General features: G+C 44.7%; 1 protein-coding gene across 5 annotated transcripts in view; it reads right to left on the bottom strand.

The window, feature by feature from the left end:
• Positions 1-4,867: 4,867 nt before the first annotated feature.
• PHF21A (PHD finger protein 21A) overlaps positions 4,868-17,051 on the bottom strand; it is a 124,509-nt gene continuing 112,325 nt past the window's right edge. For 3 of the 5 annotated variants that reach the window (XM_066583407.1, XM_066583408.1, XM_066583410.1), the window contains exons 14-17: positions 14,358-14,513; positions 9,724-9,799; positions 7,718-7,821; positions 4,868-5,512 (exon numbers count right to left, since the gene is read on the bottom strand). In XM_066583407.1, the coding sequence (XP_066439504.1) occupies positions 5,255-5,512; positions 7,718-7,821; positions 9,724-9,799; positions 14,358-14,513 (594 nt within the window). In that variant the 3' untranslated portion in view covers positions 4,868-5,254. The remainder of the gene's footprint in view (positions 5,513-7,717; positions 7,822-9,723; positions 9,800-14,357; positions 14,514-17,051) is intronic. The other 2 variants (XM_066583411.1, XM_066583409.1) reach the window with 1 other exon arrangement.

Here is a 17,051-nt window from a genome sequence, read left to right as displayed (position 1 = left end):
ACTATTGCTCCTAGGCTGGGAACAAAAAAAAAGGTAGGGGGGGGGGGGGGAGGGGCTACTGCAATGTAAACAAGGAGATCCAAAAAGTGAAACATTTGGGAAGGGGGTGGGATACTGAGGTTAGAGATACTGCTCACATGTAGAGTAAAGAAAGGGGCACATGTATACCCTTGGGCACTGCTTGGTTCTATGTACTTAACGCACAGGGAAAACGCCTCACGGTCGGTGACGACTAGGAAAGAAGAAGAACGAAATGTGAAAATGATCCATAAAGAGCCCTTACAGTTATTATTGGGAAGGAGACTTTGAAAGGACAGAGGGAGAACTGCCCCTTTAACACTGCGTTAAGAGAAGCTAAGACTAAGAGCCGACGGGTTCTGTAGAGCGTTCACAACTGAGATGCCGTAATAAGGTAGAGCTGCCACCGGAAATCATCAAGGGTCCCTCAACTTGTGTCGGGGGAAGACCAGCCCATAGAAATCTGATATGGTTCGAAGGATGTCGTACGTAAGACGTTTATGTAGTAAACAAAGCGTTTCCTTATAGTAAATGAGGCAATATTCAATGTCTGTAACTCAATGGAGGCAGCCATGATGTATCAGGTTGGGTCTACTGTGTCACCTTAAAGGGACGCTAAAGATGAAAAAAAAAAAGCCAACATGTTGATGTTTTGGTGTTCTGCTAGAACGCTGGAATTCTGACAGACGGATCCATCATGCCAGCCTAAAACCATAAACTAGTTCTCCTGCTCGGTCTGCAATGGAGACCGTAAGCCCCGCCCCTGCTTAAACTCTTGGAAAAACTTGGATTTTTGTTTGCATCGATTCCTGCATTTAGTGTCCCTTTAAGAAGCTTAGCCCAGACAAGGAGGCCCTCATGCAATTTTTTTTAGTTTTTTTTTTGTCTTTTATGTAACACTTGTGTGCGCACATTTACATCCTGTACATGTGACATCGACCACCCGTAATTAAAAATAATTATATAAAAATAAAAAAAACATAAGCCGTGTTCAAGTAGCTCCTCCGGTATTTGCTAGACGCAACGGGCATGTCCTTCACTGAATGGTGCGGACAATGCACAATGATCCCCCTTATTGTCTATGCATGCACAGAGAAACCTGCAATGACAGAGTAATGCAATAAGGCACTTTGGACCGTGCTCACTGCATCTATTCCTGTGGGGAGTTCTCAGATGGGGACATAACTGCCTTACAGGACTTCTCTGGATCTGGGATGATGGGGAAGCAGATGTAGGGTGCACCTGCAGCTGCAACTAACCTACAGAGCTCTGAATAGGAGCGCACTGATGGATCGATAGATAATGAGCGGAAAGAGTGAAGGTCCCTCATCGGTCCGCGCAGTAGTGTCGTGTCTGATAGCTACATGCAGGAGGAATACAATAAAATAACCTGTAAAGTAATGCAACGTATAGGAATCTGTAAAGGGAATCCCACCTAATTACTTCTATAGTCCCTGGAATGGTCGGGGAACTAATGACCTCCTATCTACTCTACGGGTGCCTTCATAAGGGACGTAAATACTGCAGAAAATCCACAACATTTACGATACAAGGCATTTGGATGAGATTTTATAAAGTAAACCACAACAACTCCTCTCCTCTGATGGGCGTGATGATAAATAGAAGTAGTGTTGAGCAAACCGAACCAGTAGACCCTTGTTTTGGGTCAAACTTTGCTAGAACCTTGGTTCGAGTTTTTAGGAAAGTTCTACTCAAAACAGTTCTAACTAGTTTAGTTCTCTGGACACTAGTCCTGAACACGGTGTATAACCCTGTCGAAGAGCCATAAAAGCCCCGTATAATACTCTCAGAATGTTATATACAGTATTTATGGGTCTTACATAGTTTTAGGGGTTTTAGTGAACTTTCAGTTCAAACTAACTCGGGGTGAACAGAACTTTTTGAAAAAGTTCGGAGAAAAGACTGGACTGAACTTTCCAAAAGTTCTCTCAACACCAAGTAGAAAGTTCTACAGCATTACCTTGCGGTACTAAATGTAAGGCTAGAAATCAACATTAAAACAGGGTGTTGGCAACAAGCTACACAGCGGGGGAATGGGAGGAGCTTTGGGGGCGCCATCAGAATCAATCAGTGGGATTAGCCAAAGCAATGGATCTTTGTAACATCCTATCCAAGGTTTCTTTACTTCATCTTTGGGAGCCTGGATGATTGGACCGGAAGGGAAATAGACTTAGAATATATTTTCGGACAGTAAAACTATGAATGGGCCAAATTCCTCATTAACGGCCCCCAACCAATTTACTATTTTTTATTTATTAGAGTTATTGTATTGTTACACATCCTCAGGTTTGGTCATCAATAGTTGATTGGCAGGGATCTACTGCTTGGGACCCTGGCTGATCAGGCACCCGCTGTCAGCGCCACAACTCCCTGGGAGTCAGAGCAGAGGTTGTTAGCTCCGACTCCTGTGTAGTGGTCGGTGCTGGTAATTACAGGCACAGTTGTCATTGATTTTAACAAGAGTTGTGCCTGCAATTACTAGCATCAGCCACTACACAGGGGTCGGAGCTAACAATGCCTGCTCTGACCTCTGTATGCTGTGGCGCTGGCAGTGGGCGCATGATCAGCTAGATTCCCAAGTGGTGGACCCCAACCGATCAACTATTGATGACCTATCCTGGGTATATGTAATCAATAGTATTTGCCTGGAAAACCTCTTAAATATATATGTATTTCTAGGGATCGGTGCTGCATTTCTAGAAAGTAGAACTCCAAGTGCCGGATTCCATTTGTAAAGAAAAAAATATATAAAATTCTGCCCGATCTGCTGTTAACAGCTTTCAGAGATTTGCTTTACAGCAACCTCATAGGCCATAGGAACGTGTACCCTGGAGAGGACTCATAGACTTCTATGGGGAAGTGTTGGGAGGGAGAGGAGGTGAGCCGTGACTATCATCTATAGTGAATGATGGATCTTGTGTGATCTATGTAATCCCGCCTGTGTTGATAATGAGATGACAGCTGACAAATCACCTCTACAGAACAGGAAGTATCAGACTATTATTAGGCTTAGTGGTCAGTGTGAGAACTGCAGGATTTCAAGATTTTTTTTCTTAAATACAGATAATGACAAATACGTAAAAAGTAAAAAAAAAATATATAAAAAAATATGATGAACATAAAAACAAATCTGTCTTTTTCAGATGACACATTCCATTTAATGCAGGATTCGTACATAGATATAAATACTCGCTCGCTTTCTTTACCGGACACTAGGATGGGACCACTCACACTTTTCTTCCAGGTACCCTAATTACAATTAACTGCGTCCACTAACCAGCGTTCATACTTGGGCAAAACCACTGCTTGATCCATACGTTCAGCCCTTCTAACCACCTGGAAGCTGACGCACCCCACAGCTCTGGCGCCTACGAAGCAGGAGGAGAACGGCTCTTCCAGTCTGACATTTGGGGGAAGGAATAAATAGGGGTAGCTAACACCCTAATGAGAGGAAATCGTACAGATATCTAAATATGGGGCTCCTCAGCGGGATAGACTCCCATGGGTAAGTCCAGACGGGGCCGATTTGCTGTGAACGATCCACAGAGCCAAATCCGCATAGTTTGGTGTGGTTTTTAAAGTGGATCTTGGTGCGGAATTCACCCCCTCATTTGAAGAGGTGCAACCCGAACCACAAATCCACTGCGGCTAATTGCCATGCCGTGGATGTAAACTCCGCATCACATCTAAGATTCGGCGTGGATTTTCTCCACGACGTGTGAATGAGATTTTGAAAATCTCATCCGCTTTGTGGATTTTTCCGTGCAGGAAGCCACAGCAAATCCTTCCCCCATGTGGACATACCCTTCAGGTGGGGTCTGCTGGATACATGACCAATCCGTAACCCATACACTTGATTCTAGGATGTGCTGCACATAAATACGAGGCGGCCGTATCCATGTGAATATTGCAATGAACCAGCGCGGTACGTGGGCTCGTTAGCGATTCCTATGGAATAAACAAAAAACGTAAGTACTGCTCCATGAGAAACGTGAGGACGTGTAGAAGTTCACACAAGAGCACAGAAATGTCTTATTTCACCATTCTACTTGACACTAGGAAGACATGTTTGTAATATTTTGTACCTGGGCCTCCATATTACACACAAACAAAAAAATAAAAAATAAAGCTACCCTCCGGTATCCACAGACATCTTTGTATCCCACCTGCATTCCGTTGGCTGCCCGCTAGAACTACGGAACACGTCAGCTGCGCGAGCGCCGTCGCAACCGTCTGTAGTGTTAAAAAAAAAAAAAAAGGGGTCCTGCAGCCAGAAGACGACACACGAGTTCCAGTGAGGTGTATCCAAAACCCACAAAGCCTCGTCTGCTTTGCTTAATACTTCTGCATTGTTTTTTTTTTTTATGGTTTTTTTTTTACCTTTTCTTAATGAACGCAATGAATAATAATAATAATAATTATCTCGGTGGTAAAATTACCAAATTTCCATTTCTTATGGAGATGCTGGCACATATTAAAAAAAAAACAAAGGAAACCAAAAACCGCTACTTCTACACCATGATGCAGAGATGGGCATTCCCTTCCATACTCTACTATGGAACGCAGCATTTATAGGCATGTCGTTCGGCGGCGAGACGACTGCCGCCCCCCCCCCCCTTTCCCCGCCAGGAACTATCATAAAGGAATAACAATAGAACCTTAAATACTGACTAAAACATTTTCACCCCACCAGTTTCTGCTGCCAAGCCGTCAATATATCTTGTTTTTCCTTTTTTTGGTACATCACACTGAGTTTAGTAGACGAGGGAAAACTTTCCTAGTCTTTGGACTGGTATGTATCACCCCCCCCCCCCCCTCCCACCCGGTCCCCTTCAGCTCAACGTAAAAAGTATAGAGGAGGAGGAGTTCTCCGACGCCCACCGTGTCCACACATCCACCTTTTAAGAAAATAGCAAAGAAAGAAAAAAATAAAGATTGATATCTATGGTTGCTGCGGAGGCTGCTGCAGGCACACACTGGTGTAAGATAGAGAGTAAAGTTAAAGATTTGTTTCTATTTGTCACTTGGCATGGTGCTGGCAGGACTCGCCAGCTCACACGTGGAACACACAGAATAAAAGGTTGATTGGCAAAACTCCAGTGCTTACGTCTCTTACGTCCTGGGATGTCACCGTGGTTTATGGTCCAGTCTCTTCCCAGGACCTGTTCAGACGCCACTTATCTTTTTCCGAGTACCCCTACTCACAATAAATGGGTCACTTAGTCTCTTCTGCCGGGTTGCAGTTCTGGACACAGTTGGGTGATGGGAACGAGGCTGTGACTGGATTGGGGTCGGGAAGGGGGCTGTTGGCAGTAGCGGTGCAGTCCTGGCTGTGGTTAGGGGTCACCTCTGAGTTAATAGGTTTGGTGAGGTCTATATCCTGAATGAGCCGGATAAGACGTTTCACTTTGTCCAGAGAGCTGTGCATGTCTTTTTGCCGCGACAAGATGCTGTTCTTCATTTCCATGCATTTCTGGAAAACACAGGAGAGCATGTTACTAACAATCCGTAGTCATGTCGATAAAGTGCTTTTCCTGCCCCTTTTAGACCCATGCTCGATTCTCGTTTGCCCGAGCGAAGGAGCTGGTGACGTCATTAGCGCTCATGCAGCCCACTTAGAGTCCCCAATCCTCAGACCCCCAATTAGATATTCCTGTTATATCTAGTCTATATACCCACAATGGTTTGTAAATCCCTTTACTGCAGACGTCAATCTGCTGGGTCTCTAACCAATTTAACTTTAAGCTACGTCTGGAGGCTGCACCTTGGCCCTCTGGTTTTCACCCTTTAACCCCACCAGTTGAGATCTGGTCTTCGCTGTGGGGTGCCGCAGACTGCTTCCCCAGAAATGGTCTTGGTATGGAGATGGCTGACATGACATGGTCAGAAAAACAGTAATGCAGTAGCAGAAGATGTAGACAAAGACGTAGTGGAGGAACAAGCTGAGGCGGATAATTTGCATGGTCACGGAACGAGCCGAAGGTCAAAGTAGGCAGAGAAATGCGTAGTTGGGAAGCAAGCTGGGATTAGGAATGGAGGAAATCAGGAAAGTTGGGTGGTTCAGGATGGGTCTATTACTAGAAGAAACTGATTACTAAGGCACATGCTGATGAGCAGAGTAGCCCTAAATAACCTGCCAGGATTGGTTGGGGACTGGAAAGTTGGGTGAGCGCACTGCTCCTTGAAGAGGTGGACTGGGTGTGGACAGGTAACTGGCAGGAGATGCAGCAGCTGCCACAAGGAACATGGTGAGGACCAATGACCAAAACACTGCAGAACCATTTAAACCGCTTGAGTGGCACGCCCGGAAATTTTCCCGGACGAGCTCCACTGCCCATAGCGACATAGCCCGGAAGATTTCCGGGCTATGTATCACTATGGGAGCTGCAGAGCACAATGCCACAAGCTGTGGCAGTGTGCTCTGCCTGCACAGTCCCACAGAGAACAAAGCAAGAGCTTTGAAAAACCAGCAGAAGATATTGCCGATCTGCCGGCAATCTCCTGCTTCTAAGTCTCCTGCTTTGTTTACAGGTTGCCATAGAGACCATCGGCTTGTCAGAAGCAAGCAGTTGTTCTGTGTGGCAGGGAGAGCTGGTGCTTGGCTGTGAGAGGACAGCTAGGTACCAGCTCTTACAGCAGAGATCAGAGAAAACCTCCAATCTCTGCTGTGTTAACCCTTTACATGCTGCAGTCTATGTGACTGCAGCATGTAAAGGGCTGTCACCATTGGACCCCCGGAATGTGATCAGGGGGTCCTGATGGGTCCCTGTGGAAGTCCCCTAAAGGGACAAAAAAAAAACAAAAGTAAAAAAATAATAAAAATAATAAAAACACTTGTCTCCCTTTACTTTGTAAAAAATCAAAAATACAATCACACATGTGGTATCCGTGTGCGTCGTAATGACCCAGAGAAGGAAGTTAATGCATTATTTAACCCCTTAGTGACATGGCTCCTTTTTTTCTTTTTTCCCCTTTTTTTTTTTCCTCCCCCGTTTAAAAAATCACAACTTGTCCCGCAAAAAACAAGCCCTCATATGGCCATGTCAATGGAAAAATGAAGAAGTTATGGCTCTTGAGACGCAACTGCAAAATTAGTTGAAATTCAATGGATTAGACCATTTTAAAAAACCTGCCCTGGTGGGTCTGACAGGGTGGTAGGAAACCCGCGACTCAAGGGGTTAAAGGGGTATCCCACTAATGACTGTATATGGGATTAATATCTGATCACTGGGGGTCCAACCACTGGGATCCCAAGCGATCCTGACATCTGTGTGCCACGAGTTCCCCATGTAAATGGAGTGTTGGTGCACATGTGTGGTCACCGCTCTATGCGATGGAGGGAAATTGAGGCAATTTTCATCCGTCTCATAGAAGTGAATGTTAGTGGCGGTCATGCATGCGCACCGCCGCTCTGTTAATATGCGGAACTCTGGATGTTTAGATATAGGTATTGGTGTGGGTACCAGAGGTCGGACCACCAGCAATCAGACATTAATCCTCCACCCTGTGGATATGAAATAAGTGTCATTAGTAAGTCATTAATGAGGTTAACAAAATGCTAATTCCGATCAGCTCGGACGTGACGCTATTTTATACGCCATGAAGAGCCCCTTACCACAATTACAGCACACGGGCCGGATCCAGTATACGGTCCCCCTACATGGTCCTACAGACTCACCGTTATGGAGTTGCTGAGTTGCTTTACTTTCTGCTCCAGCTGCTCCCGCTCCTGCTTCAGGTCTGTGCTCCACTTCAGTAATTTCTGCTTCTCTTCTTCTTTTGCTTTAGAACAATACAGAATGGTTGGCGGTGAGATCTGCACACCGGACCAGCAGTACAGCACACATCCGCTATCCTGCATTTAACCCCTTAGCGGAAGATCTATTTGTTGGTGTAAAGATTTTGGTTTAACTTTTATTACATTTTTGGGGAGAAGACTTTGCTGGGGGGAAGGGTCTAATAGGCTGAGTTAGTATGGTCAGGAAAAAGGTATATTGGCCGTCACTCAGGGGTTAAGATCTTTATTCAGAATTAGATGCCCACAGAATAACAAATAATGGCCTAGTGCAAAAAGGCGGAACGACTTTCCAACTGTTGGGTGACACAATCTTTTCTGCAAGCTCCTGAAATAAACAGACATGATAAACTGGCCTAGTTCTCCTGTGTTCTCCTACTAGCTCTCCTGTGTTCTCCTACTAGTTCTCCTGTGTTCTCCTACTAGTTCTCCTGTGTTCTCCTACTAGTTCTCCTGTGTTCTCCTACTAGTTCTCCTGTGTTCTCCTACTAGTTCTTCTGTGTTCTCCTACTAGTTCTCCTGTGTTCTCCTGCTAGTTCTCCCGGAGTGTTGGGCGAGGATGGGACAAACATATCATGGAGAGGGACAGAGCTTAATGTTTTTTCCCCCTTTTCGGTATACTCACAAGTGATTCACTATATGTTAGGCCTGTACGGCGGCGCTGCTTGTGTATCAGACAGTGAAATTGCAGTCACTGTAACTTCAATATTTCTTCATTAGGGAAAATTTCCATGTTAAATAAGCAGTGTTTCGGGTCTTAAAAAGGTTTTTCCGAGACTTGATGGTCTATTCCCGGCACCCCCTCTGATCAGCTGCGACCTCACGTTTATTGGTCACATGACCTTTAAGAAGCTCAACCACATTCATTTCAATGGGAATGAGCTGCAATACCACATACAGCCACTACACAACATATGGCATAGTGCTTGGTACACAATGTGGAGGCCACCATGCTCAACCAGCGCTGCGGCACCTTCAAACTGATAATAGGCAAGGATGCTGGGAGTCAGATCCCCACCGTTCTGATATTGACGACCTACTCTAAGAATAGATCATCATTTTCTAAGCCTAGGAAAACCCATTTAAATCAAGGAAACATGGAGAGTCACGCCAACCCATGATTTTACCATAACTGTTGTGCATCCAAAAGCCACTGTGAAGGTCTCGCCCTATTGGGGTTGCTAAGCTCTACATTGTCCTGAGTATTTAGAAATGTCTGATTAAAGGGTTTTTCCAGCCCAAATCTATTGATGACCCATCTTCATGATAGGTCATCAATAGTTAATTGCTAGTTGCCCATGACAAAACCATGTTTTTCAAAGTGTACACCTGCTGCCTTTAGTGTTTGCCCGTGAGCCTTATTGATCATCATCGCAAATGCTATTTTTAGAGGGCAATCTCAATCCATGTTATTGTGTCTTTCGTTCAAGTTGTAAGGCAAAATCTGTCTGTGCTGTACAGCCCAGCTTTCATTTGTTTTACTGCTGAGGTTAAATGAAAGCTATGCTGTGATTGGTTGCTTTGGGCAACACAGACTTTCTTTAAAATCTCAATCCATGTTATTGTGTCTTTTGTTTCAGCTTTCCCTGATCTTGAGGCAGAATTGCCGTCAGAATTCTGCCATTTTCACTTCCACATCAAAATCCACGTTAGGCATACGGAAATTGGTGTGGAGTTTTCCACATGGTGGAATATTCCACTGTGTCCTGCAGAATATTCTTTCCCATATGAAAGTGCCCGAAGGATCGTTGGTATTCGTCGTATTTACTTTGGTAGAAAACCTCTTTAATATTGTTTTTAGACTTTTCTATGTGGGTGACGCTCACAGCCTCAGGCCCACTGGTGGCTGGTAGCACGGTAGTGATGTGGTCAGGATACATATAACTCACCTGCTTTATACGCTATGTATGAGTGAACGATGGCTAACGTTCCCGGCCACGGGATTGCTTCCTCTTTTTTCAGCATCTGGAAAAAAAAATAGAAATCAAACTAGACATTAAACAAGCAGCATAAGGAGTCCGAATATTGTAGTACGACTGTAAACGTAACGTATTACTGGGTACAATATACAATATATTGCCTCACTCCACAAATCAAAAACGTCCAAACACATTTTCTCTTCCTAGTCAGTACAATGGATGCAAAGAATTTTGCTGTAACGGTTCAGAACTGCTTGAAATTGGAAAAATAACTTATGAAGCGCCTGGAAAAGGAAACGCAAATTTATGTATAGAGCTTATCCTGCACCAGAGAACGGACACAAACTGAGTCCTCTGTGATGCTTACGACTGGCAGCCATTGCAAAGCATGCACAACGGTTTCCATAACTCCCATAGCAGTGAATGGGGAGAGCCGTACACATGCGCAGCAACTTCTCCATTCATTTCCTAACTGGATGCGGCAGGTAGGTGCAGATCCCAGCTACTATTATAGAGGGCTGGAATTCACTCCGAGTGAATCTTCTTCCCTTATCAGCAGTGAAGGGGGAACGGACCAGCAGCTACTTAGAGAGAGAAGAGATAGCTGTGTAGTATTGAGTGGGTGTGGTTATGCTACACAGCCTCTGGAAGGGGAGAGGGAGCTGAACTTGTGCACATTCCTGAGTGATAGCAGTTGATCAGTGTTGGGAACGCCCCCCCAGACAGAAACTTGTGTGCAGGAGAGCCTGAAAACCAAGTATGAGGCTTTATAAATGCATGGTAAAGAAAACTCAATGTAAAAAAACAAACACGTATGTATTTATTTTTCATGCACAAAAGGGGCCCACAGTGTTTCAACTTCAAGGGGTTTTACAGGCAAATAATACCGATGATCTATCCTCAGTGTTGCTCATCAATAGTAAATTGGCTGGGGTCCACCGCTCGGCATCCTGGCCAATCAGCTTTTCCAGTGCCCACTGTCAGTAACAAAATACATAGGTTACGGAGCAGAAGCTGATGCTTCGACTCCTTTGTAGTGGCCGGACTGGTAAATGCAGGCGCAGCTCCCATTAAAATCAATGAAAGTGTGCCTGTAATTAAAAGCGCCGGCCACTACGCAGGGGTCGGAGTGATCTGCTTCCGTTCCGTACCCTGTAAATTTTGCTGGTGACAGATGATCGGGCAGGATTCTGAGTGGTGGATCCCAGCCGCTCAACTATTGAAGACAATAACCCCTTTGGAGCTCTGCTTGTACCTGGGGACATGTCTGAAAATATGAGTATTGTATAGCAGGTTTTCCTTGGCAACATCTTTGCCATTCAGATGCATAACTAGAGGGGTTAAGAAGTAGATTTCCACCCTGGCCCTAGAGCTTGAGGGGGCCGAACAGTTCCTCTGCTATATAAGAAGGCCCCAGTATTATAAATAGCACATGGTAGGTGGTACAGAGCTTCGGTTACACCTCTGATGTACATGTTACAGATTCCGTCATTTACATAAGAATAGTCGGTGATTATAACCTGATAAAGATTGGCAGTGACAGGCGGCTTCACCCGCTACATTAATCTTTGCCTGTAAATTCCAGTTACCTCAATTACGTATTGTAATCATCCCTCCATTGTTACCCAGCTTATGTACATATGTCCCATAGTTCTAGAAGGATATTCTATTATTCCACAACCAGTGCTATACCATAGAGCAGACTGTACAATCCTTCTGGGACTGCAGGGGACATTAACGTTAGACATCCAGCAGAATCTTAAGATCAGATCTGCTCCAATAGCTGAAGGCTTTACCGTCCAGAACTAACGAGAAGCCTCCCTGCCTGGCATCACATAGTCTACTTACAGGCAAACCGCTTCCATAGACTACACAACTACTAATGAAGAGAACGCTGAAAGGGGCTAGACAGGGATTTAAATTTCTTATCGGGACCCGCATTACCGGTGATATAAAGAGGGGCTTGCTTAATTATTATAATGAGATGCTAGCCCACCCCTCACCTATAACATCACCGACAATGATCGCCTGCAGTACCACGTGACTGCTTACCAAAACGCAAGCGGAAATGGCTGGTTCAACACAGCGGGAACCTGTAAAAATTTAAATCCTCGGATAGTCCCTTTAGGCATCACAGTATAGCCCCAAGTCACTAACACTTCAGGGGTATCCAGCTATCCAGTTAAGTTGCGTTCCCACACAGCAGAGAACACTAGCTGAAATGCCGATCAGCTGCCAATAATCGCACAGTCTTGCAGTCATTGGCTACCATGGCTGGGTGGAGTTTCTGAAATATAATCCTTACCCCACAAATAAGTCCTACTGCATGAAAAAAACCAATACTCACCTAGCAGGCACCGTTCGTGTCCCTTCCCGCTGTGCTGCGGTGCTCCAGCAGGCTTCCGTGTAGTCCTCAATGCCGACGGAACATCTCTTGTTGGCATATGGGCTTGAATTGCCCGCCTCCAGCAAGCGATTGCTCTGATTGGTTCATCGAGCGCTGGCTCTGATTGGCTGAGGCGGTTTTCCTGAACCAATCAGAGCAATCGCTTGCTGGAGGTGGGGTATTCAAGCCCCGTTACCAACAAGAGATGCTCCGTCGGCATTGAGGACTACACAGAAGCCTGCCAAGCAGGGTCTTATTTTCAGGGACATTGTTTTAGTCAGACATGCCCATTTTAAGCACGTAAAATAAATCGCAGCAGGTCTTATTTTGGTTCATATTCACGGACCAAAATAGCCATGAAAGTCTATGGGAGCGTTATAAAGAACATGGTGAATTGCCAGGAGACTGTGTGACAAAAAGGTGACATCAATTGGGTCGTCTTCCATTTTTTTTTTTTTTTTGTGTGTGCGTGAAAAACGCGCAAGTGCATACGCCCGAGTAGGGCCCATTCACATAGGCGTATCTTTATCTCTGCAGTCATCCTGCATTTTTTACTGACTCAATAAAGTTGTTGTATTGAGACGCGTGTTTCGTATGTGCGTATTTTATCGCCCGTGAAAGTCTATGGAAGTGTAAAAAGAATGCAGTGAAAATGGATGTAGCATTCGTATTCGTTACATTTTTTGCACAGGTTGCCAGGAGACCGTGGAAAAAAAGTGACATCAATGGAGCCCTTTTTTTTTTCTGCGTGCGCACAAAACGCAGTGAATACGAATGAAACACGGATGTAAAAAATGTTTTTCACAAATCTAAATTTGCATACACCCGTGTGAATGAGCCCCAAGTCAGAAGCAAAATCCCAAATTCCAGAAGTGAATACGTTTGGGAACATACCCACAACTCTCATGATGACATCATGTATATGACATCACGGCCTGCAGACATTGTGCTAGTGTAAAGGGCCTTTTACAGGGGCCGATAATCGTTTGGGTTCGCGATCCAGCGAGAAGCTGAACTATTATCGTTTAGTGTAAGAGCGTGCACAGACTGAACGACGAACAAGAATTTGCTTCTTGTTCAGTTTCTGCATGAAGAAAACTGAATGACGGATCGGCCCGTGTAAACAGGCAGACATTCACTTATGAACGACTGCCTGTTTACTGTGAATGGAGGGGGTCCGGCCGGAACGATCTACGTCAATGTCAAAGTAAACCATATACTTCTCAGCTGACCAATAATCATCATAATATGGGGAAAAGCAAGACGTTACAACGCAGCACACAATATAATGTAAACCGCTTGGCTATATAACGGTCTTCCTTTACGGAAAGATATCCCAGGCAGCCATATTGCATCAATTCAGTAGTGTATTGTGTGGTGCTAAGAAACTAGGAGGGAGTGGGGCACGGCCTGCATGAGACTTCATAGGGTTCCCTGTATTTGTGATATAATAGGGTCTTATAGTTCTGCTGTGTGTTGGGGATTTGTATCTCTGTAATGTAAGACCTGCTCACAGGATACAAATCCACAACACACAGCAGGACTATAATGCACATCCAATGTTATGTACCTGATCCTGTGTAGTAAATGTCCTGTTGGGGGCCTTTGTGTTGGAGAAACAGGAAAAAACTGAAAGCGAGGATGAGATCTCACCGCCACACGATTAAACAGAGAAAGACAGAATTACCTATGGCCGAGCGCTTCTCTAGTCACGGACAAAACATACAACATATGAAACCTACTATACTAAAAGGCCATTTCAAATCTCAACGTCACAGAAGAATTTGGGAGTATAAGTTTATAACCATCCTGGATACTCTCAAGAACGGAATGAACCTCGGAGGGGGCTTCTTGCATCAGTGGAGAATATGAGAAATCTATAGCAGAGATAACACGCTGGCCTGGTGACCCCCGAACACCAATTTAGAGACCATAAAACTTTCACATCCCTTATCAGTGGACCAATTAAGTATTTACTCCTCTGCTCATCCTGTTCTGGTATTGGTTTAAGTGCAAATTAATCACACCGTGTCTGAGCCTTTTTTTTTATAGGTATATAAAAGCTTGCATTAACATCATGTCTTTTTGTTAGCCATTAAAAAGCTATCATATCTACAAGATGACTTGGTTTTGTCTTGCTGGGAACAATCACATTTTGCTCTACTGGCTAACACGGTACCAAACTTTTTTCGCTTTTCCTGTATCTAGCACACGGTACCTGGTCTTGGCATTTGGGACATATCCACATGCCCTTGGGAATGGATTTCAGAGGAGGTTCCAAACAGTCCAGGTGGTATACACGTGAACATGTGTCGCACATCAGTAACTGTCCGCTCTTTCTGCAGACGCTGCAAAAATCCTCATGGATATCAGCCTGTAGGGAGGGGGGTCACAGGAGGGAGGAGGCGGAAAAAAAAGGGGTCAGCCTAAAAATCTGACAAACGCCCTTCCTCATTTTTCTAAAAAAAAGACACTAATCTCTTTAGAGAAAGGACACGAGGAGGAGAAGAAGAAGAAGAAGGGAGCGATGCACTGCTATGAACAGCAAAGCAATGCAGGAAAAAACCCTGTAGCAGAAAAGTAGAAGAGACAAGGAAAAGTGTGGAAAAAGAAGAGCAGCAGGAGAGGGTCAGTAGTGACAGGCTTCCACCAACAGAACCACGGAAGAAGGAAGGAAAGTGGTCTGTACCACAGATGGTCCCGTCTCTCCATCATAGCCCATGTATAAAATGTGGAACTATATTAAAGCCGTGACGCGTTCTAGCGGCTAGTCGTACGGTATTGTACGGAGATTGCTACGGGACTACTTCTATCCCATATTTGATAGTCCTGTCTTCCTTGTCATAGAAAGGCAGCATAAGAGACCTGGAGCCACATCTGTAAAGTGTGCAGCCTGCACCAGGTTTCCAGGGATTAGAAGGACTCTACTGCCATTATAAAGAGAATCTGCCACCAGTCAGGCGCACCCTTCACTATGGGCATCTGGGGGACGGTCGCCTTTTGCAGCTATGTACTGCCGTTAAGCTCACCCCCAAATTGCAGGTTAGTGGGTTGATGAATTTTACTTCAAGAGTTGCTGCACTTTTCCCTAACTTATGAGAGACATATCAAAAGTTTTGATTAGTGGGGGTCCCACTGCCAATTGCTAGAACGAGGGGGCTGCGGCGCTCACCTGAGCTCCCATGTCTTAGCTGCTTTTTGGCCCCTCCTGGCAACCGGAGACGGACACATAGAGGTCTATTTTGATAGATCTGACTTTTATGGACGCAGCATTACCAAATATGTTTTTTTTTAATATAAATACAGTAAAAAAAAAAGCTTTTTTAAAAAAAAACTTTTAATATCCTTGATATTTTTTACAATAATAAAAACTTTTTTTTAACTTTTTTTCATTTCTTCATTCTTGTATTAATTTGATTGCTTATACCATATACTGCAACGCTTCAGTATTGCAGCATGTGGTTTTTCTGCTGACAAGGTATTAAGGTAATTGGTTGCAAGGGGTCACGTGTCCTGTTGTCGGGACATCATTGCTCTGCAGCCAGAAGTGAAGACCGTGGGAGCGGCGGGGGAAAGGAGTATGGCTTCTTCTATGTTGGGACAGCATTGCCATCAGCTTTTGAACATTTTTTCTTTTGCCTTTGAAGCAATCTGAAGTAATCTGTCCTCATTAAACTTCTAAAGTGTTAGAAGGTTCTTCAGATGCTCCTAGTTATAAGTGCGTCTATCTGGGGACAGATTCACAGTGTTTCGCTGCGTTGTTCGCAGGCCAGATTCAAATTTCTAGTCTATGGCCAAAAATACTGAAAAGTCTATAGCCTTTTGGTTTTGGGTGTTTTTAGGGCTTGAAAATGCCAGAAAAACACATGTTGCACAATAAAAAAATGTTGCCAAAAACACCACAAATTGATGGCATTTATTGCAAGGGTTAAGAATCCCTAAAAACATAGCGTTTCTGAAGAAGCCTTAATGACCTTAAATGAAGTGACGGAGTCAGTCTTGTGTAATCTGACAAAGAAACCACACCAAAGCGAATGGTAGATTAAAGAGTAGACAAGAACGAGGGAAGGTTAGATATGCCAGACACCACAGACTAAATGCCACAAGAGATGCCAGTCTGATGAGACAGAAGAGAAATACCAGAGAGTTAGTCTACTGTAGGGACTTAGAGAGAAGTTCTAGGATGGAGTAACTTTACAAGTATCCCGCAATACCCAGCGAGCACCGCAGCGCATCATACACAGACGGCAGAGAAAGTGTTAGACCGCGACTACCTACACCGTATTGTACTTCACAGTGAAGGACACAGAAGAAAGTGTTCTAATTAGATGGGAGGAAACAGAATCGGAAGACAGGTTAATGATGAGTAGAACACAGTTATCCGACCAGTGCAACGAGCGCCCCTGCAGAACCGCAGCAGCCCTAACTCAGTCAGATCATAAACATGTCGCTCTGTTCATTGGTAAACATACGTAGCCCTTACACTCGTAGGTGGCTGGGAGGGGCACGTAACAAAATCTGGCATTGCTCTAGTACAGTCAAAAAGGCGGATCCGGCACTATGTCTCAGTACTGGTGCTGCAGCCTCTTCCCGATTCCAGGCCCTGGTTTTCATCGCTTCTGGTTGGGAATTGAAATATCTCCGCCTCCTGGAAGCACTAGCTGCGATTGGCTGATGCTTAGCCAATCAGAGCCAGTGCTCCATCAATGGCTGTGATTGGCTAAGCGTCAGCCAATCAGAAGTAGCACTTCCAGGAGGCAGGGATTTTTCAATCCCTGGCCACAAAAGATGAAGAAGAATCGTGCCGGGGACCTGGAGGAAGATGCGGCCGGGCTGACAGCGCTTCTAAGGTGAGGTATACTGTTTTTTATTTTTTCCTGCAGCTAGGGCTTAGGTTATGGCTTTGACAGAA

This window comes from Eleutherodactylus coqui, chromosome 11 (assembly GCF_035609145.1).
Source record: "Eleutherodactylus coqui strain aEleCoq1 chromosome 11, aEleCoq1.hap1, whole genome shotgun sequence".
In the NCBI taxonomy this organism is placed as follows: Eukaryota; Metazoa; Chordata; class Amphibia; order Anura; family Eleutherodactylidae; genus Eleutherodactylus; species Eleutherodactylus coqui.
This window is presented reverse-complemented; position numbering and strand designations above follow the sequence as displayed.